Genomic DNA, 23,552 nt, shown 5'->3' with positions numbered 1-23,552 from the left:
GACTTACAAGTCCAGGAAGTGCACAGAACCCCAAACAAGAGGAATCCAAAGAGGACCACCCCAAGACATATCATAATTAAAATGCCAAGAGCAAAAGACAAAGAGAGAATCTTAAAAGCAGCAAGAGAAAACAGTTAGTTACCTACAAGGGAGCACCCACATGATTGTCAGCTGATTTCTCAACAGAAACTATGCAGGCCAGAAGGGAGTGGCAAGAAATATTCAAAGTGATTAATAGAAAGAACCTACAACCAAGATGACTCTACCCAGCAAAGTTATCATTCAAACAAGTGAATTAAAAATCTGAGAAATAGAATATACTGGTAAATATAATAGAATCAGGGGCATAAAAAGGGAGTGGACTGATAATTCTCAGGGGAAAAGTGGTGTGGGGGGTGCGGGAAGAGACTGGACAAAAATCGTACACCTATGGATGAGGACAGCGGGGGGGGGGGGAGGTAAGGGCAGAGAGTGGGGTGGAGGGGAGCTATGGGGGGGAAAAGGAGAAACAATTGTAATAATCTGAACAATAAAGATTTATTAAATTTTAAAAATAAATAAATATAAAGAAAAAGGGAAAGTCTGGTGCACCATGAGAAGCTTAACACCTTAAAACAGTTATCTGTACACTGTCAGCAAGGGAACTGTAACTTATAGCACAAAGGGAAAGATGATCTTTAGCCTGACTTGGTTCCCATCAAAAGATTTTTAATGTTGCTATAATTAAGACATGATGTGTAATGAGAATATTCAGAGTAAATTTTATTTGGGAAAAAATGTAAAAGGTTAAGAAATTAAAAAGAAAAACTCCTCATATTCAAGATGCAAGTAATTTCACTTACAAACCAACATGTTTACAACAGAGTTTATTTTAAAAAATTTTAATTATTGATTTTTAGAGAGCGCGAGAAAAGGGGAGATTAAGGAAGAGAAGGAGGGAGGGAGAGGAAAACCTCAATTTGTTGTTCCACTTATTTATGCATTCATTGGACCTACCAGGAATCAAAACTGTAATCATAGCATATCAGGATGATGCTCTAACCAACTGGGCTACCGGCTAAGGCCAACCATAGACATTCTTAAAATTAATAACAATGACTTTTCAGTCAGTAGTTTCTATTTTTCAAATATGAAAATATGCTTATATAATGTAACTAACATTCATAATTCAACCTTTAAAATCATCATGCAAAAAAGGTATACTTTGAAAAATATGGACACTACAAAAAATTCAACTTTATTTCCAATAGTAAAATACAACACAATATTACACACAGATATATTTAGGCTTTAAATCATTTTAATTCACTGAAGAAATACTAAGTGAGCACCTTTTATGCTCCAAGGATTATTTTTGGCACTGAAAATACCAAAGTGAAGATGGACAAAACCACTAACATAATCGTGATGTTAATACTAACAACAGCAGGTAATAAATATATTGCTACTATGTGCATGACACTGTTAACTAATTTCATCTTTATGATAACAACCCTATGAGGTAACTGAAGCAGAGGGATGAAAACCAGTCTGTCTTAATTACAGGATCTAGGAGTAGACAACCTAGAATAAAGCAAGGCAATTTCAGCTAATTAACACAACAAAGTCTACAAAACAGGGTAATGAAATAGAAACTGTTAGGTCCAAAAAACAGTTTGTCAAGTTGCTTACTAAGGAGCAAGCCTTTAATAAGATGATGGAATTCGAGTCAAGAGTTGAAAATTTAAGGGCAGAACTTTCTGTGCAGAGGGCTCAGCAACCACCCATGAGGCAGGAGAGATTATCCTATATAATAAAATCCTAATATGCAAATCGACCGAATGGCAGAAAGACTGGTTGCTATGATGTGCACTGACCACCAGGGTGCAGACGCTCAATGCAGGAGCTGCCCCCTGGTGGTCAGTGTGCTCCCACAGGGGGAGCGCCGCTCAGCCAGAAGCCAGGCTTATGGCTGGCTGGCGAGTGCAATGGCGGTGGCGGAAGCCTCTCCGCCTTTGCTGCAGATGGGTGGACATCACCCAAGGGGTTCTGGACTGTGAGAGAGCGCAGGCTGGGCTGAGGGACTTCTCCCTCTCCAGTGCACGAATTTCGTGCACCGGGTCTCTAGTCATATATAATTTTAACAGAAAGAAGATCAGTGTTAAATACAATTTATGAGAAAGTAAAAAGACTTATGAGAGAGTCACAGAGAAGGCAGGGGCCAGATGATATAAAATCTTCTAGGTCGAGATGAAAGTCTGGTTGTATTTTAAACATGAAGGAAATCACTTCATAGTTTTAGTCAGAGAAGTGTCATTCAAAATCTAATAAGATCTTACTTGCCTAAATATGAATATGGAGAAAGAAAATGTTTCTGTGTAATAATTTGTTTTAGGCCTAGTAACTTGCTGTCCCTTTGGATCATGATAAATACTCCCTGGAAGGAGATCAATTCTAATTAAATGATCTAAAGAAGCAGTCGCCAACCGGTGGTCCGCAAACCACTGGTGGTCTGCGAGGTCCAAAAGGCTGGCGACTGCTGATCTAGAGAAATAGAAGAATACTTATCTTTTGAAAGATATCTCCTTCATCATCCCATCTAATAAAAGAGTAATATGCAAATTAACAATCACCCCTCTACACCCACTAGCCATGCCCACCAACCAATCAGGAGTGAATATGCAAATAAACCCAACCAAGATGGCTACGGTCACAGAGAGCAGGAGGGAGGCTTGGGTTTCCCCGGCAATGGAGTAAGCCAAGCTTTCTGCCTGCCCTTGTGACCTAGGCCTCCACTCAAGGCTACAAAGTTTCAATGATAGAAGATACATAAATCCAAACAGAAATGGCGGCAGCCACAGAGCTGGAAAGAGCAGGAGGCTAGGGTTGCCCCTGGCGATGGAGGAAGTCAAGCGTTCTGCACACCCTGGCAGGCCCAGGCCTCCGCTTAAGGCTACTAAGTTTCAATTATAGAAGATACATAAATCCCAACAGAAATGGCTGCCGCCACGGAGCAAGCAGAAAGCTCGGCTCCACTCCAGGTTACAAAGTTCAATTGTAGAAGATAAATAAACGCCAGATACCAGGGCCTCCGCTTGGGTCGCCAGGGGGTGTGGCCGGCCTGCAAACCACCACAGGCCCCTCGCTGAGGCCGCCGCACACCCCAAGGGAACCCCCACCCTGATCTGAGACATCCTTCAGGGAAAACCAGCCGGCCCCCACCCGTGCACCAGGCCTCTATCCTATCTAATAAAAGAGTAATATGCAGATTGACCATCACTACATGGTCAAAGATCCTGCCCCCATGTGGACACAAGATGGCCACCACAAGATGGCCAGCAGGAGAGGGCAATTAGGGATGACCAAGCCAGCAGAGGAGGGAAGTTGGGGGTGACCAGGCCTGCAGGGAAGGGCAGTTGGGAGGGACCCAGGCCTGCAGGGGAGAGCAGTTGGGGGGGACCAGGCCTTCAGGGGAGGGCAGTTAGGGGTGACCAGGCCTGCAGGGGAGGGCAGTTAGGGGCAAACAGGCTGGCAGGGGAATGGTTAGGGGTGATCAGGCTGGCAGGCAGAAGCGGTTAGGGGCAATCAGGAAGGCAGGCAGGCGAGCAGTTGGGAGCCAGCAGTCCTGGATTGTGAGAGGGATGTCTGACTACCCGTTCAGGCCCGATCCCACTGGGGTCCCAGATTGCAGAGGGTGCAGGCTGGGTTGAAGGACACCCCCCCACCCGCCCCGTGCATGAATTTCGTGCACCAGGCCTCTAGTAAACATATATAATGATACTTGTAAAACATTTGATTCAAACAAACTAATAAGAAGTTCTAGATAATACAAGTAAATCTAAGCTAAGTAGTAATAATTTTAGTTAGATTTCACTTTTGCATTTATGTAGAATGAAGTAATTTAAAGAAATCTCAATTTAAGAATGAAGACTGTTAAGATAATCGCTAAATCAACATATCCTTCAATGATATTCAGAATTTGGTTTAGGAACCTTACACCGACTTGTTCAATCACATGACTTAGCTGGTAACTGTACCTACCATTGTGACCCATAGTCAAAAGTGACAAGTACCTGGTATTCCTGGCACATGAGATTGTTTTTATGCTCTAGGAGTAAGAGAGTAAATATTCCAAATGCAATAAAATTCAGAAACAACATGCACAAGTATAACATGAATTAAGACAACTGGCTCCTATCCTGTGCCTTGTTTAATCCTCAAGAAACATTGTTATATGTTTCTTGAGAACAGCTTTCTTTCCAAGTCTCTAATTCTACCAAGCTTGTTGGATAAACGTACAACTTTTAGGGGCATAAATGCCAATGTTTTTGGCATTCTTCAGGGATGGGGTGGGCAGGATGGTGAGATGATGAAGAGAAGCAGACCATGCCAAAAACAATACACAATCCAGTCCTGGGAAAGAGGGTTCTCAAGTTTTGGTCCCATTTCCCAGACCCATTATTTCCTCAGCTCAGACCAACAAAATGGGTACCAAATAAGGGAAATTCTTGAAATCCCTGCCACTGTCCTAGAAGTTCTATCCAGACACAGGTCAGAACTGCCAGTGAAAAAATTACCATCATACACTACTAAACCACAGCCAGATTGGAATGGATGTCTGTTACTTAATTAATCTTATCACATACAACACAACCCCACACTTTTACCAAAATGAGTTTTTGGCATTTACCATGTTTTCCATTTCTGATTGGACCAATTACTGGAACAGGACTAAACATCCCAACCACCTCATGCTACTGAAAACCTCTCTGAAATTTCTTGAGAACAGCTTTCTTTCCAAGTCTCTAATTCTACCAAGCTTGTTGGATAAACGTACAACTTTTAGGGGCATAAATGCCACTCTAGATTTTGTCTTGACAAGTTTTCCCAATATCACACCTACAAATGAGAGCCTAAGCCTTGACCAATTGGACGAAATGAAAAGGTTTTCTTTTTTCCCAATGCAATTAAGTTATTCTGGTATGTACAAAACTCATGTTTAACAAAAGTCTATCATAAACTTAGTATATAATTACGTTCAGCTATATCACACATTTCTTTACGTACCTTAATATTATATACCCAGCTTAAATTAGCATTCAAATGAAAAAACTTTTTAAATTGATAGACAGGGCTCAATTAAATGTAGAAAAAAGGACGATGCTTTAGAAAAACAATTTCCAACCTGAACACACAGGGTCCATTCGATTACTAAAAGGTTTGCATATTCTTCATGATATTTCTGTTAATATCCATTAATTGGGAAAATGATATAAAAGATATGACAAATAAATGTTATAAAAGATATGACAAAAAGTGCTTGTAAAATTTGTGTTTTAAAATTACATTATTCTTTTTTTCTTTTAAGTGTGATACTGGTATGATGATTATATTTTTTTGAGTGTTCTTTCTTGGAGAGATATACTAAAATGTATACAAAAGAAATGGTAAAATGGCAAGAATCTGCTTCAAAATATTACTGGGGTTGGGGAGGTGAACAGGGGTACTAATGAAACAAGAAGGATATAAGGACCCTTATACTATTCTATTTTTATGTGTGTGAATAGTCCATAATAATGTAAATGTAATACTTTTTTCTACCCACTGTATATAACCAAGCAGCATTAGTATACAGTTACTCAAGAAACTATCAATTTAGTCTACAGAATATGCTTGTTACTCACGGATTCCTTCCTGTCCTGTGGGTCATGGTCACAGGATGAGATTTACCAGTCCAGAGCCTGGTGTTTGAACATGAATGATAAATAGTGAAGAAATCAAATAATGAATTCAACAGATATTATTCTTTGTCAAATGTCTGAAATTTATTTTAATTATTTTAATAAATAGGTGCAATCCCTAAAAGGAAATAACACTGCCAATTTGGTGGTAATTTGCTGATTCTAAGTTGAAGTAAAAACCAATTAGCTTTAAATGACCACATCTGTTTTTCAATCTGAGCAAGGTTCACGAGTACATTTGTACTTCTATCAAGAAGTAACGTAACAACCACATAAAAATTACAACTAAAATACAGAACCATCATTCAGAACTGCCTGAAATCTAGCTAAATGGAAGTCCTACAACTACGGATTCAAAGAATAAGCCACATTGAGACTGGCAGTAGGGTCAGAGATCTAGAATGGGCTGGTCTCCATACCCAAGTGTGGTGGGTAAATATTGGGAGAACTACCTCAGCTGTGAAGGTATCCCTTGTGAAGCAAGGGGTCCCAGCCCCACAACAGCCTCCCAACCTCCCTACCGAGGGTTCCAGTGCCAGGAAGAGACGTCCCTATAACTTCTGGTTATAAAAATCAGTAAGGATTGTGGCTGAGTAATATGAGGTTGTTGGAGTTCCAAGCAGTTCCTTTTAAAGGGGCTATGCATTCACTTACTCAAACTCACTCTCTCCAAGCTCTAGTGCTGGGGAAATACATCAAAAGGCACCTGGGACATATGTAGAGGAAGTGAATTGTCTGGCATCGGGAGAGAACTGAGGGTATAGCTTTCTACTAAACAAAATTGCTTGCAGAGGACACTGAACATTTTCTGAGACTACCCCTCCCCCACAATAGAGTCAGCAGGTAGGTGCTCTATCTGAATCTCCATCAACCTGAGTAACACTATTAACCCTGCCCTGGTGATTCCCTGAAATCCTGCTCCACCAAACTGGCAGGCACACCCAAGCTATTTCCATACAAATGGCCTGTCCTGGCTCATGCTTCACTTTCCTAAAATTTCTCAAACAAGCAGCATCTGGCCTCAGTGTGCCCTTTACCATTCGCTAAATGGCCCCAGGCTTGGTAGTAGCAGCAGCTGGCCGTAGTTTCCAGCTTGGCCTTGCCTGGGCACCTCTAATGCTAGCTCAAGTAGCAACCACCTGCCATTATTTTGTAGCTCATGTTGGGTGGCCCCAGACAGGTGGTAGCTGACCTTGGCTGCACTTCCCAGGAAGCCCCAGAGCCAGTGCACCTAGTGGACAGCTTCAGATCACATAGAAGGACTAGCTAACCACCTCCAAAAGTGACACACTCTGGGGCGGATTCAGCAGGCACTAGCGCCCCACCAATGCAGGCTCATCTCTGTGGGGTGGGCCCTGTACAGCTCATTCTCCACAGTGGCTGGTGGTCACAGCTAGTCCTTGCAGCCCATCAGCCTGGGAGTAAATCCCTCCCATTGATGTGCCAACAGCAATCAAGGATCAATTACAATAGAAGGGTGTATACAGTCCACACAAGATTGTGGAGGGGGATAAGCTGGAGTGCCTAGTGCATGTGACCGTGGAAGCTAAGCCACTAGATTATACAGAACACCTTCTACATTAGGCCACTTAACCAAGCCCAGGAGATGTAACAGCTCTACCTTGTACATAGAAACAAACATAGGGAGGCTGAGAAAAGGAGGAGACAAAGAAACATGTCCGAAATGAAATAACAGAACAAAACTATAGGAAAAGAACTAAACAAAATAGAGACAAGCAATCTACTAGATGCAGAGTTCAAAATACTGGTTATACTAGTGATGGCGAACCTATGACACACGTGTCGGCACTGACACGCATAGCCATTTCTGATGACACGCGGCCGCTGAGGATGAAACATTTGCTGCTCCTGAGGATGAAACATTTGCGAAATAATGTTTTTTCCTCAAAGTGACACACTACCCGAGTTATGCTCAGTTTTTTGGTGAAGTTTGACACACCAAGCTTAAAAGGTTGCCCATCACTGGGTTATACTAATGCTCAAGGAACTTAGTAAGAATTTCAACAGCATAAAAAAGGACATTGGAACTATAAAAAAGAAATACTCAGAAATGCAGGATACGCTAACTGAAATGAAGAATAATTTGCAGAAAATCAACAGTAGAGAAGATGAAGCAGAGAACCAAAAAAATGATTTTGAATATAAGGAAGCCAAAAAACATCATATAAGGAAGGCCAAGAGACATATGAAAACATGCTCAAAGTCACTAATCATCCAAGAGATGCAAATCAAAATGACAATGAGGTACCATCTCACACCTGTCAGAATGGCTATCATCAACAAATGACAAGTGCTGGTAAGGATGCGGAGAAAAAGGAACCCTCTACTGGTGGAAATGCAGACTGGTGCAGCCACTGTAGAAGACAGTATGGAGTTTCCTCAAAAAGTTAAAAATGGAACTGCCATTTGACCCAGTGATCCCACTTCTAGGAATATATCCCAAGAAACTAGAAACACCAATCAGAAAGGATATATGCACCCCTATGTTCATAGCAGCACAGTTTACAATAGCTACGATTTGGAATCAGCCTAAGTGCCCATCAGCAGATGAGTGGATTAGAAAACTGTGGTACATCTACACAATGGAATACTACACTGCGGTAAAAAAGATGGAACTCTTACCATTTGCAACTGCATGGATGGAGCTGGAGAGCATTATGCTAAGTGAAATAAGTCAGTCAGAGAAAGATAAATATCACATGATCTCACTCATTTGTGGAATATAATGAACAACATAAACTCATGAACAAAAACAGATTCAAAGACAGAGAAACATCGCTCAGATGCTCAAACCTGAGGGAAGGTAGGGGAGGGTGGGGGTTAGGAGGAGAGACCAACCAAAGGACTTGTATGCATGCATGCATATAAGCATAAGCAATGGATGCAGACAACAGGGGGTGAGGGTGAGGGCAGGATTGGGGGTGGGGGACAATAGGGGGATAAGGACACATTTGTAATACCTTAATCAATAAAGGAAAAAAACAAAACATCAAATCAGAATAGCAAAAATAAGAACACAAAAAATGAGGATAGTGTAAGGAGCCTCTGCAATAACTTCAAGCTTATCAACATATGCATCATGGGAGTGGCAGAAGAACAAGAGAGAGTAAGAAATTGAAAACCTATTTGGAAAAATAATAACAGAAAACTCCCCTACTCTGGTGAAGGAAATAGACACACAAGTCCAGGAAGCACAGAGATTCCCAAATAAGATGAATCCAAAAAAAAGATCACACAAACACACATTAGAATTAAAATGCAAAAGGTTAAAGACAAAGAAAGAATTTTAAAAGCAGCAACAGAAAAATAGTTATCTACAAGGCAGCTCCCATAAGAGTTTCAGCTGATTTCTCATCAGAAACTTTGCAGTCCAGAAGGGACTGGCAAAATATATTTAAAGTGATGAAAAGCAAGGACCTACAAATATGATTACTCTAATCAGCAAAGCTATCACTTAGAATCAAAGGACATATAAAGAGCTTTCTAGACAAGAAAAAGCTAAAGGAGTTCATCATCACCAAACCAATATTACATGAAATGTTAAAAGGTCTTCTTTAAGAAGAAAAAAATTGTCAAAAATATGAACAATAAATACATATCTATCAACAACTGAATCTAAAACCCTCCCCAAAACAAAAAAAAAACACACACAAAACACCACCAAACAGAAATACACTCAAGGATACAGAGAATATTTTGAAGGTTGCCAAATGGAAGGGGGTTTGGGGGAAAAGGGTAAAAAGGTGAAGGGATTAAGAATTATAAGTAGGTTGTTACAGAATAGTCATGGGTATGTAAAGTACAGTACAGGGAATATAGTCAATAATAATGTAATAACTATGTAAGGTATCAGATGGGTATGAGATTTATTAGGATGATCACTTAGTAAGTTATGTCTAACCACTGGGCTGTACACCAGAAAATAATATAACATTGAAAAAAAAGTGAGAAAATGTGAGTTTACAAAAGCTTTTAGTGCAGTTTAGAAATAAAAGTCAACTGCCCGAATGGCATGGCTCAGCGGTTGAGCATTAAATATGAACCAGGAGACCTCAGTTCGATTCTTGGTCAGGGCACATGCCCAGATTGTAGGCTTGATCCCCAGTAGGGAGCATGCAGAAGGCAGCTGATGAATGATTCTCTCTCATCACTGATGTTTCTCTCTCTCTCTCCCTCTTCCTTCCTCTCTGAAATCAATAAAAATATATTTAAAAACATAAGTCACCCTTTGGCACTTTTACAAGGAAAGTAGGTTTCGATATTCAGGTAATTATAATGAAGTGATTAAAAGATAAATTAGCTACGCTGTTAACAGTATCACCTCATTTAACCACAAAATCCTGCTACCTACCATTTAGACTAAAATGTATTACCAGTCATCAATGAAATCATATTTAATCAAATGTCCAGCAGAATGAGGTAACTTCTCTGATTAACTAATACCCATAAAGTTTTCCTTTGTTAAAGCCCTTGATATATGATTATATATCTGATAACTTTCCTGATTCAGCAAAGTATATAGAATACAGATTTTCACTGATAAAGAAAATATTACAGGTATACTAAACCATCAGTGTAACATCTACAATAGGATTATCTAGATGTAATAGGTTAAGTTAGGGATATTGAGACACAATATTCCCTTCACAAGTAATATTTCTGACTAAGTATTCAATTTGAACTTTCCTGCGAGTTATCTCTCTTCTAAAGCAAATTACAGAATAGAAATGATGAGGGAGAGGGGAGGGGGGAGAGGGAGAGAAAAGAAACAGCACTGTCAAATGACTCACTAGATCAGATGGAAATAATTGTCATCTTCAGAACATTTCACCCCAAAGCTTCAGAATATACATTTTTCTCAAGTGCACACAGGACATTTTCAAAGACAAACCACATATTGTGACAAAGGCAAAGTCTCTTCAAATTTAAGAAGATAGATATCAAATCAAGCAACTTCTAGAATCACAAAAGCATAAAATTCAAAAGCAACTACAATAAAAACAATGAAAAACAAAAATCAAGCACTTGGAGGCTATTAAATAATGATTGGGTTACCAAAGATATCAAAGAAGAAATAAAAAGCATCCTGAAAACAAATGACAACGAAAACACAACAATCCAAAATCTATGGGACACAGTGAAAGCAGTCCTGAAAGACACGTTTATAACCTACAGGCCTACCTCAAAAAAACAAAACAAAACAAACCAAACCACAACAACAATGTCCAGGTCAACCGAAAAAGTTTGAAGACCAACAATTACAAGCATTATTGGATGAAGATGCGTGTCAAAGTCAAAAACAACTTGCAGAAAGATTAAACGTTGCTCAGCAAACCATTTCCGATCGTTTACAAACAATGGGAAAGATTTTAAAGGAAGGAAAATGGGTGCCACATCAACTGAACGAAAGACAAATGGAAAACCGAAAAGTTATCAGTAAAATGTTGCTTCAACAGCATGAAAGAAAGTCTTTTTTACATCGAATTGTGACTGTCGATGAAAAGTGGATTTATTTGGAGAATCCCAAATGCAAAAAATCATCGGTTGATCCAGGTCAACAGCGACTGCAAGGCCAAATCACTTCGGAAAGAACAAAATGCTCTGCGTTTGGTGGGATCAGGAAGGTGTGGTATATTATGAGCTTCTAAAACCAGGTGAAACCGTTAATACTGATTGCTACCGACAACAAATAATCAATTTTAAGCACACTTTGATAATGAATTGACCAGAATGGGCCAGAAGACACAGCAAAGTAATTTTGCTTCATGATAATGCACCATCACACACTTCAAAACCAGTTAAAGACACATAAAAGATCTTGCCTGGGAGGTATTAACCCACCCGCTGTATTCACCAGACCTTGCTCCTTCAGATTACCACTTGTTCTGATCGATGGCACACGCACTTTCTGAGCAGCACTTCAAAATGCATGAAGAACTGGAAAATTGGGTCTCTGAATGGTTTGCTTCAAAACAAGTAAAGTTCTATTGGGGCGGTAGCCACAAATTACCTGAAAGATGGGGGAAATGTGTAGCTAGCAATGGACATTACTTTGAATAAAGCACTTTTGATGTTTCTCTTGAAATTATTGTATTACAAAATCCGTATTACTAACTGATACACCTAGTAGAATCATCAAACAGTCCGTCCAACCTCAAAGGGAAGGTGGGTGTGGGGGAGGTGTAAAAGATCAACCAAAGGACTTATATGTATGCATATAACCATATCCCATGGACACAAACAGTAGGGGGGCCAGGGTTTGTGCTGGGGGGTGGGTGTGGCCAGGGAGAGGTCAATGGGGAAAAAGGAAATGTATGTAATACTTTAAACAATAAATAATTTAAATTAAAAACAAAGAAAGAACATAATAATCTCCACAAATAATGATTCAGGTGAGTTCTAGGTAATCAAGATTTTACTATTTTCTACTCAGATTAGGTTATGAAAAGTTTATTTTTAAAAATTATGGGAAACTGCTACATTTTCTAAAAGCAAAGTAACAAAGTAAGTCCATTCGTCTTTTATTTTATAAAACAGTAGTATTCAGGTTTTAATCAATGTTAGATAAATAATCCAGTGAAAAAATTCTACTGTTCAAACTGAAAGACATTAATAAACATTTGTTTAATAACTGTGGCCTCCAAGCTATTCACTTCAAAAGCAACTACACGACAGATTTCAGTGTTATTCTAGTTAATAAATGTTCTGGGAACAGAATATATTCTTTTTTTATTTTTAAATTTGTATTTATTATTTAATCCCCACTCAGTATTTTTTCAATTGATTTTTTTTTTTAGAGAGTGGAGGAGAGAAAAGAGGGGTGGGTTGGGGGGGAAGAGAGACTAATATGAGACACATTGATTGTTTGCCCCCAGCATGGGCCCAACTGGGGCCAGGGATGGAGCCTCCAATGGAGGTACATGTCCTTGAGTAGAATCAAATCTGCAACTCTTTGATCCCTGGTACATGCTCTAACCACTACTACTGAGGAACCCCAGCCAGGGCCAGAATATATTTTTAACAAAGTTAATGTGGCCAATGTAGATTTCTGAGGATAATACTCAAATCTTGGATGGCAGATCAGTGACAGAGGCCTAAGGAATGTTTAAGAATTCTTTAAAAAATTTGAGGGGGAAATCATAAATTTTGCTTGGAAACTTATGGGTACTCTCCCTCACCAAAACACAGGGGCAAAATCTTACCCAAGTATCAAGAAATTTGCAGACTACTAAAATCCACCAATGGATCTCAGGTTATCAGCCCCTGATCTAAAAGGGTGTAGAACTGAGACACAGAAGACAGGGACTTAATTGGTCATGTGGTTTTATTGCAGCATTTTCCCATATGAATGCATACTTTTCTAGTAATTCAATAGGAAACCACTGAAACCCCCCCCCCCCCCCCCCAATATGAAATAGGCCTATTAAGTCTTACTTGGAAGGAAAGGAAAAAATCCATATTCAAAAAGATATTATTTTACACACACATTATTACTGTTATTACTTCCACCCCATAGTAACAAAGCTTCTGACAACATTTCACTGCTGCATCATCAGCTTTTAGAACAGAACCTATAACACATATTAGGTATTCAATTACTATTGGACAAATATATAAATTAGAACACAGTAAGTCCTCACTTAACATCATTGACAGGTTCCTTAAGTAAAACAATGTATAACAAGACGAATTTTACCACAGGCTAAATGATATAAACAAGAGTTAAGTTCCTATGGCACCTCATCAATATTATAACAAAATGATGTTGAGAATCTGCTGTACTTTTATTTGAAAACTCATCTAGATATAATAACATCTAAATTAATTTTAATGGGCAATTATTGGACAGCCAGAAAGAAAAACTGGAAAATGAACAATCAACCTCAATTTCTCCTAATACAAAATATGTTATCATTTCAATGATGAACTATGTAGGGACATATGCTAAGAACCACCTCTCAGAAATTTCTGGGTCACAATAACAAAATAAGAACACCAAGAACCATCAGAGAAGAATAAAAACTTCTTAAACTGTAAGTCAATAAGAACATTTAACATAACTTATATCTGATTTATATGTCATTTTCAAAATATAGCTATTTGATTGAATAAAATACAATGTATATTTTAGGAAATTATGTTCAGGAATTGTGAATGTGCCAGTTAACCACTTTCTTATTGCTCCAGAAAAACACAATGTTGCCAGATCCTAGCAACAGCTGAGAGAATCATTCTGGTTCTTCTAAGTCACCACAGGGGAGAGGGAAAAAAAAAATTTGATCTACCTAAATAAGTTAGATAAGATCTCTTATGAAGACAAAGAAAGGACTAAGCTTACCACCAAAATATATTTTTGGGAAATTACTGGGTTTTGGTAAACTTACAAAGTTACAATAACTGCTTATTAGGTAGATCATTTATTCTTAATAATATTACAAATACCATTTCACAGAGCTTTCCAGATAAAGGGCCAGATAATACTGGTTTTACTCTAATGATCTTATTACTTAATAACATGAGAAATGGCCATCTCACAGGTGTAGCAGAGACTGCAATGTCCTATCCCCGTGGTCGGCAAATTGCGGCTCACGAGCCACATGCGGCTCTTTGGCCCCTTGAGTGTGGCTCTTCCACAAAATACCACGGCCTGGGCGAGCCTATTTTGAAGTGGCGTTAGAAGAAGTTTAAGTTTAAAAAAATTTGGCTCTCAAAAGAAATTTCAATCATTGTACTGTTGATATTTGCCTCTGTTAACTAATGATTTTGCCGACCACTGTCCTATCCCAACACCTATTCTCTCCTTGCTGTTAGTAACCCCAATTTTACTTGCTTGAGATATATGCGCAGCTAAAGGATTACATTCCCAAGATGCCTTCATAGCTAGATGTAGCCATGTGACTAAATTCGGGCCAATAGGATGTAAGGGGAAATAGTGTGTGAGACTTCTTGGAAGGTTAAGGCTTTCTTCCTTTAATTTTTCCTATTGCGTGGAATATGGATGTAAAGGCTACAGCATTAGCAGTCAAATTTAACCATGAGATATCTAACCTTTTGCTTGAAAAGTGAGCATGCACAAGGAATCCAGTGTCATGACACTGAGGACTAGTGTATCAGTCTCAGACCCACCTCCCTCTGACCTTCTTTAAATGAGAGAATAAATCACAATTTATGATTCCCAACCTTTGCTGAACACTGGAATTCTAGTGAGCTTTTAAAATTTTGGATACCAAGGTAGCAACCCATACTAAATAAATCAGAATACCTGGGGACTGGAATTAGGTATCAATACATTTTAAAGACACTCAGGTGATTCCAATGTGCAGCAAAGTTTGGGCATGAATCCTTATTTCTAACAGCTGATTCTAAATCTAACAATACTGCATCAGTAACAGAAAAAAAAAAAAAACTAGAAAAACTAAATAACTTTATGGCAACATTCGATTAAGTATTAATTTAAGTGAAAACCTGCAAATGGAGAGGCATATTTAAATATTACTATGTGGTAAATTATTACTGAAGTAGAAAGATAAAGAGTATATTTATTGAGCACTTTGCTCATATTTTTAAGCTTTACCTCATTTAATCCTCACCTCAATCCTATGAGGCAGTATCATGCATATTTTACAGTGGAATAAACAGAGGCTCTGAGAAAACAAATACCTTACTCAGGGTCTCACATCAAGTAACTGGCAGAGCCAAGATACAAGTTCCTGTTTGTGCAAATTCAAGGTTTGTGTATTTTCTATTACATTGTAATTCAAAAAGAAAAGAGACTAAGAGATCTCTAGAGTTATATATTTTCTTGAGGAAATATTAGTTTCATGAAAGAATTTCAAAATGAATTTAAAATATTAACAAGGACAAAACATCCCTATTCAATCTGTAAACATTTCATAAATCTTGTGAACCAAAAGATCAACATACTAAACCCATGTTTATAATAGCACTATTCACTATAGCCAGGAGACAGAAGCAATCCATATGTCCATCCTCTCTAATAAAAGAACAATATGCAAATTAACCATCACTCCACTACATAAGCCACGCCCACCAGCCAATCAGGGCGAGTATGCAAATTAACCCCAACCAAGATGGCTGCCAGAAGGGAGGCTTGAGTTTCCCCGGCAACAGAGTAAGCCAAGCTTTCCACACACTCTAGCGGGCTCAGGCCTCCACTCAAGGATACAAAGTTTCAATTATAGAAGGTAAAAAAATCCAAACAGAAATGGCAGCAGCCACGGATCGAGCAGGAGGCTTGACTCCGCTCCAGGATTCAAAGTTTCAATTGTAGAAGGTAAATAAATTCCAGATACCAGGGCCTCTGCTTGGGTCGCCAAGGGGCGTGGCTGGCCTGCAAACCACCACAGGCCCCTCGCCCAGGCCTCTCCACGTCCCAAGGGAACCCCACCCTGATCCAGGACACCCTTCAGGGCAAACCAGCTGGTCCCCACCTGTGCACCAGGCCTCTATCCCATCTAATAAAAGAGTAATATGCAGATTGACCATCACTCCAACACACAAGATCAAGATAGCTTTACCTATGTGGTCAAAGATCCTGCCCCCATGTGGACACAAGATGGCCACCACAAGATGGCCAGCAGGGGAGGGCAATTGGGAGGGTCAGGCCTGCAACGGAAGGCAGTTGAGAGGGACCAGGCCTGCAAGGGAGGGCAGTTGGAGGCGATCAACCCTGCAGTGGAGGGCAGTTAGGGGTGACCAGGCTGGCAGAAGAGGGAAGTTGGGGGCATACAGGCTGGCAGGGGAGCAGTTAGACATGAATCAGGCTGGCATGGGAGTGGTTAGGGGGTGATCAGGCTGGCAGGCAGAAATGGTTAGGGGAAATCAGGAAGGCAGGCAGGCGAGCAGTTGGGAGCCAGCAGTCCTGGATTGTCAGAGGGATGTCCGGTGGGATCGGGCCTAAACAGACAGTTGAACATCCCTCGAGGGGTTCCAGATTGGAGAGGGTGCAAGCTGGGCTGAGGGACACCCCCCCACTCCCGTGCACGAATTTCATGCACTGGGCCTCTAGTTGAGAGATAAATGGATAAACAAATGTGGTATATACAGACAATGAAATATCACTCAGCTTAAAAAAGGAAGGCAATCCTGTCACACACTTCAACATAGATGAACTCCTAAGACATTATGCTAAGTCAGTCACAAAAAGACAAAATTATTCCATTTATATGAAGTATCTAACGTGGTTAAGTTAATAGAAATAGAAAGTAGAACAGTGGTTACTAGGGGCTGAGACGTTGGGAGCAAGGGGAGAGGGGAAGGGAATTTTTTAATGGGTCTAGAGTTTCAGATTTGCAAGATGAAAAAGTTCTGGAGATGTGTTTCATGACAATGTGAATATAGTTAACACTACTGAACTGTACACTTAAAAATGAAGATAGGAAATTTTGTTTTTTAATCACAATAAAAAAATGTTAAGTTAATATTTACTGAATTATCCATAACTAAATATGGGAATTATTAAGTATACATAAACAGTTTAATACCACTAAAAAATCCATTACAGTAATGCCTAAGAGCTCCTGAATAAGTATTTTAGATTCTACAAAAAGCAATATTGTCAACAACTCAGAATCCTCCTTACCTGGGCTTGTCTCTTTTTTCTCTTTGTCTTTCAAAATCCCGTCCTCTGTCCTTTCCATCTCTTGGTTTTTCTTCTATCCTATCTTTTACTTTATACTTTTCTTTATATTTTTTTCCCAGAGCAATATCTTCCTGTAAAGGAGGAGGTGGACTAGGAGTTCGAGGTCCTTTCTTTTTACTTTGGTTGCTTTTTGAATTCCTGAAGATAACACAAAGTTATCATTAGAGGTCCAAATACTTTTAGAAGGTCTAATGGATATTTTTCTCATTTTAACAAACAACATTTAACAAACAAAATGGTGGCATTCCTTTGAATAGCTTGCCTTTGAATATTTTTTATACTAGTAATCAATATCTAGGAAAAAAACAGAAATGAGCAAAGAAATAATTTACTTGCCTATAATGTACTGTTTTCCAGATCCTTCTGCTTCTATTATTAACCCTTTGCACTCGCTTGCTTTTTTCTCGATTCCTTTATTCTACTCGGGATTTAATTTTTTTAAGTACCCCAGATTTTACAAAGCGCGGCAGTAGAATAAAAAACTGGAGTTTCTTTTCATACAAACTTATTTATTTCGATATTTTTATATTTCAAATACATACGAGCTGCTACCGATGCTAACCGTGTCGAGTCACACTCGACATCTGAGTGCAAAAGGTTAAATTAATGGTAAATCTTAAAGTCAACAACATTGTAGAATACAGGAAATATCACAGTTAAGTCAATAAGTAATTACTCATGCTAAATATTTATCACAAGATAAGTGAGCTACTAAAAAGCAGTAAGAGATGATTACATGAAAAAGAACAGGATACAACTAACCACTCATCTAAAGTTATGATTTCTATGAAAAGATTAAATTTCAAAGATTCTATTTTCTTGCATCAAAGATTTTATAAATAGAAAGAATAAGAAAATAAAAAGAATATTTCTGGTATGCTGTTTTTTGAGAGGAAAATGAATGGAAGTGAGGAAAAGTCAATAATTGGTTAGCCAAGTGGATATAGAGCAAGTAGGGGTAAATCACATCACTCTATGTTTAACCTCTTCCATATCACTTGCCATATTTACTCAATCCCAGGAGCAAAGGAAAGGATCAAGCCAACTCTACAAAGTGCCTTATTAAAATACAAAACTCTATGCAAACTAGGTACTTTGCAGAGATAGAACAATGAACCATCAAGATCCCAATATAGCTTGGCCAGTGTCACTCAGTGGTTGAGCATTGACTTATGAACCTGGAGGTCAGTGCACATGCCCAGGTTGCAGGTTTGGTCTCCAGTAAGGGGCAAACAGGAGGCAGCCAATCAATGTTTCTCTTTCACATCGATGTTTCTCCCCTTCCCTACCCCTCTCTCCAAAATCAATAAAAATATGTATTAAAAAAAATCCCAATCTACAAGGAGCTTAAATTTAATAGAGGTTGTAAAGCATGTATGCCACAGCTAAAATATAATACAAACAATAATTAATATTACAAGGGGGATATAAGTAAAATTTGATACACACAAAAGGAATACAAATTATGTTCAGTAAAGAAAAATGGAAAAACTTAGCAGAAAGATAAAAATTGAGTTAGACATCGAAGGATTAAAGATGGGAGACTATAGAAGGATGTTTGGATAAAAATATGGCAATACTGAAAGATCAAAGGAAAACGTCATTTTAAAAAACCTGAATTTCACTAAAGAGAATGGAAACCACTGCGTTTTTCAATGATATAATTAATTAGAATTGTTCTCAAGATTTCTCTTATAACATCTGTAAAATAAAAGGGTTGGGGTATCTGATTCTTTATATGTGTGGGGAATAGATACTAGATAAAGGCGATATAATTAGTGAGATGATATAATAACCTAGGCAAAAAAGTAACCAGAATCTGAAATAGAATTAGAGCCTCTGGAAACTAGAAGGAAGGAGTAAAATATGAGTTTCATTATGGGTTCAGATAGAGAGGGTTTCCAACTGGTCAAGAGTTCAGAAGAGATTTTTATTTAGCATTTTCCTTCAACAAAATCAGTGTATGTACTTTAATTAAAATTTAAATAGTACACCATGTCTTATGCGTTATTCTCAGTCCTGCAATGTAACAATATTCAATCACATCTGTTTTTATTTCTTCAACTGGCTACTATAATAAAACTAAATAATATATTATTACTGCTACATATATACTGTAAAGAATTTAATCTCTTGACTATGTACACAAGACAAAAATTAAGTTCATCATGTATCATTTCTAATAGCTAAAAACTAGAAACAACTTAAATATTCAACAAGGTAGATTAATATATACTATAAATATGAAAAAACTAAAGTTACATATATCAATACATATAAATGTAAAAAATGTTAAATGAAAAAGTTATAATGTATCTGTATTAAGATTAAATTGATGAAAATACTATATATTGCAAAATAATACATACTATGAAAGTACAAAGACATGCACAAGTATAAAACAAAATTCAAAAGGGGAAAAACAGGAAATACTATGTTTCATTTCTTAAAAAATAAAAAGTTCTAAAGCATATGTAGATGTGACAGATATTTGTTTTATTGTTCTGTATCTTTATCTGTTACATTAAATACTGAATGTATTAAAAGTACCCTTCTGCAATCTACTAATTCCTTAAGAGTATGATTTCAGAAAAAGCTATTTCTTTCCAGCACTATTTATCACCTTACTAACCTTTGCTGGTCCAACATGGGAGAGGATACTGTAGTTGTCTTCCTGTCCTTCTTGCTGGTTGAAGATGATGACTTAGGGCTTGATTTTCGCTTTGGAGATTTGCTAGACTTTCTTAGAGAAGGTGATGGAGATAATTTTGATCTAACCATTTCTGGTGAAACCTTTCAAAAAATTTAGTAAGTCAATTCAGAAACTCCTCCAGTCATGGTTATAATAATCAGGCAGCAAAGCACTGGTTTTTAAACCATACCAAAATTAAGATGAAATATTAAATGTTATTACGATAGCCATGTATTGATAGTAGTCAGACTTATGAACCTATGCTTTTAAACAAAATGCTAATTAACTCCCTTAAATAATACTAATACCAACAAAACAAAATGAAGTTATGAAATTTCAAAATCTCCTAAAAAAAAATCACAAATTATATTCGAATAAATTCTCTCTCTACTCTTTAGTAATGAAACAATTATTCTGGAAATAGCATGGGCCTAAACAACAGACATATATATATTCAAATCCCATTTTACATTAGCTGGTGACTCTGGGCAATAGAACTTCAGTTTTGTTCACCTGTTTATTATCTATTTAACTAATAGAGTAATGTGAAGATTAAATGATTAACACATATGAAATGACTGATATAGAGCAAGTTGACCAATATGTGTATCAATAGCCCAATACAATTTAAGATGTGCCAAGAAGCTAATGAGTTCTCTGGTCAATATTCATGTTGATGTTAATCAACTAACATATTTCAATAAATAGCATACCTCTTTTTTAATAATAATTTCTTCTCTCTTTTCCATGTTTTCTTGTTCCAGCTTCATTAATTCCCTCTGTATTTTCTGACGCTTCATTTCCAATGACAACTCATGAACATAATCATAATTAATATCTCCATTGTCAGAATCTTTAAACAAAAAAATCTCATTACTTTTAAGAAACTATCATAATAATCTCTATAAAGTCTAGAGAATCTTTTCAAATAATTTTTATACAAATCAAAATAGTAAAGCCTTTATTAGATTAACATACTTCTAAGAGATAAAAGAAATATACTGTTTCTATAAAGGATTAAAATCAATATGGCTGATTTATGAAAAGCCAAATATTTTTAAGGCTTCTGGATTTGCTGGAAGTAATTTTGGGTTGTTGGGAATTGCAGTTTTGATTAAGAGATGGGATTTTTAAAAGATAAAATAAAACAATTATAAATCCTAAGCATTAAACATACCAAAGCCTTCAATATTACACACTGCATATAAAATTAATCATTACCTCCTTAATTTTCTTAAAGACTCATTAGTACTAAATAAAGGTTACATTAGTTGGGCAATATTGCTTCTATAGTTTTTTTTTATTTTTATTAGTGGCACAATTGATTTGTAACTAAATACGGTTAACTATTTTTAATACTAATGTGTACATGAGCTAATTTCTGAAGGATCTGTAACATTTTCATTAAAAGTGATTTGTACTAGTTCCTTAGATTGGAACTGTACATCTCCTCAGTGGATCAGATACTATGTTTCTATTTCCATTCATCTCTTCCAATGGAGGTGGGTAGCAAGGAAGAAACTTGGTTAAGGAAAAGAAAAGTAAGAGTGGTGTGCAGAGCTATTTCATTATAATACAGACAAGTTTTCAATGGTTATTGGCACCGCCACCCAATATCTCATTCTCATTTGCTATAAATGCCAAGAAGCGTGGAGGTGGGGATTTTACTGACTTCTAACCTAACACATGACTAGTTGGGCTTGATGGATTACAAAATGAGGTACCTTCTCAAACTATATTTTTAGCACTTAAGAACACTATTTCTTAACCTGGAGTAAAGAAATAAAATGAACTAAAAAACAAAGATATCTAGTTCTACTAGACTGCTTAAAGCACAAGAAAATGGACATCATTGTCATGTATGGATAAAATACAATAAAATGTCAACTATCCACTTATGCATGGGGACCGAGTGTAGCAAACCAGGTGCACTGGTTATATATCTGTTATCTTTGTGATTAAACTTGATTACTCATGTTATATTAGAATATGACAACTTCTCAGTAAATATATAAACTAGACTAATACATGTTTATCAGTCACAAAACAATCATTAAGTGGCATATAACATTTACTAGGTAAATTAATTAGAGATGGTGAATTAAATTAAAAATGGATCTATCTAGTTACTATTTTACTTCCCATTGACATAGATCAGTAAATAATAGGGTTGAAAGACATGGTTTGATTGTATTCTTAAATTATTAATAGACAGATGAAATTTTATAACTACATATTAAGGGTAAAACAAGGAGTATTAACAATAATACTGTGCCCATCAAAAAGCTGCTATGTGGAAATATCACCAATACAGAATACATGTAAGAACTGAGAAGTTGGCTTTCAGACTTCATTCCCAACCACCCAACCAAGGAAGTAGGCCTGAACAGTTAAAACACATATCAAAGACAATGTATGTACTACAGCTAATGTAATTTGCTTAAAGGGAAGTTTGAGTCTTTAATCAGAAACTATTTTTATAATCAAAAGAAAGATGCCTTTCTAGTCCATAAGAAATGGGCTACAAAGTAGGCATGTTGTTAATAAACGTATTTTTCCCCATTACCATTTTTCCCCTCTATGCCCTCTTCCAGCTCCACCACCGCTGCACAATCACATTGTTTGCTGTCCATGTCCATGAGTTCTCTTTTTTGCTCAACCCTTCCACCTACCCCCAAATGCTCCTTCCCATTGATAGTGACTGCAAATGAGTCTCCTGACCAAAATAGCAACAAAATAATTACAATTGCCTTATTAAAATTAATTCATATAGAAGATTCTGTCATCAGAAAAACTAATTAAAATGGCATATTTAAGAAGGCAACTTAAAAATATATATATAACAAAAACACATGTAATACATAAGGTTGACTTTCTTTATATATAAAGAATTCTTACCAATTAAAAAAAGAATGGGTAAAGGACATAAACAGACAACTTACAAAAAGAAATGTAAATGATATATAAATATGCTATTTTCATGTATTAAAGAGCCATTTTTTTCTAATTAGAATATTAGGTATTGGCAAAGGTACATATAAAAAATGTTCATTCTCTAGTGACAGCAATATGAACTAGTACATCTATCCTGGAAAATAATTTGGCAATATGGGTAAAGCTATAAGAACATTCTAAACTTTTAGCAATTTTACTTTTAGTAATTGTATATAAATAATCATATATATATATATATATATATATATATATATATATACAAATATATATATGTATAAAAAAAGCCAAGTGACTGGAACGACCAGTTGCTATGATGAGCACTGCAATGACCAACCTGCCCAACGGGGCCCGATCGGCCTGACCAACCTCCTGCAGCCCCTCCCCCTGGGTGACCCTTCCCCAATTGGGGGCGGGGTTGGCCAGCCAACCTCCCATGTACCACCCCCCCACCAGATCCACCCCCCCATCAGCCCCCATTGGGGCAGGTGGCAGGACCCCACCT

The 23,552-nt window shown here is 37.4% G+C and overlaps 1 protein-coding gene across 6 annotated transcripts in view; it reads right to left on the bottom strand.

Annotated features, from left to right (window-relative positions):
* Positions 1-23,552, bottom strand: part of ZC3H13 (zinc finger CCCH-type containing 13) — a 145,183-nt gene that overhangs the window by 75,790 nt on the left and 45,841 nt on the right. For all 6 annotated transcript variants that reach the window (XM_054719763.1, XM_054719764.1, XM_028161332.2 and 3 more), the window contains 3 exons: positions 20,809-20,948; positions 20,036-20,196; positions 17,344-17,541 (listed from right to left, as the gene is read on the bottom strand). In XM_054719763.1, the coding sequence (XP_054575738.1) occupies positions 17,344-17,541; positions 20,036-20,196; positions 20,809-20,948 (499 nt within the window). The remainder of the gene's footprint in view (positions 1-17,343; positions 17,542-20,035; positions 20,197-20,808; positions 20,949-23,552) is intronic.

This window comes from Eptesicus fuscus, chromosome 8, assembly GCF_027574615.1.
Source record: "Eptesicus fuscus isolate TK198812 chromosome 8, DD_ASM_mEF_20220401, whole genome shotgun sequence".
Classification (NCBI taxonomy): domain Eukaryota; kingdom Metazoa; phylum Chordata; class Mammalia; order Chiroptera; family Vespertilionidae; genus Eptesicus; species Eptesicus fuscus.
The sequence above is the reverse complement of the archived record's forward strand: the minus strand, read 5'-3'. Positions and strand labels throughout refer to the sequence as shown.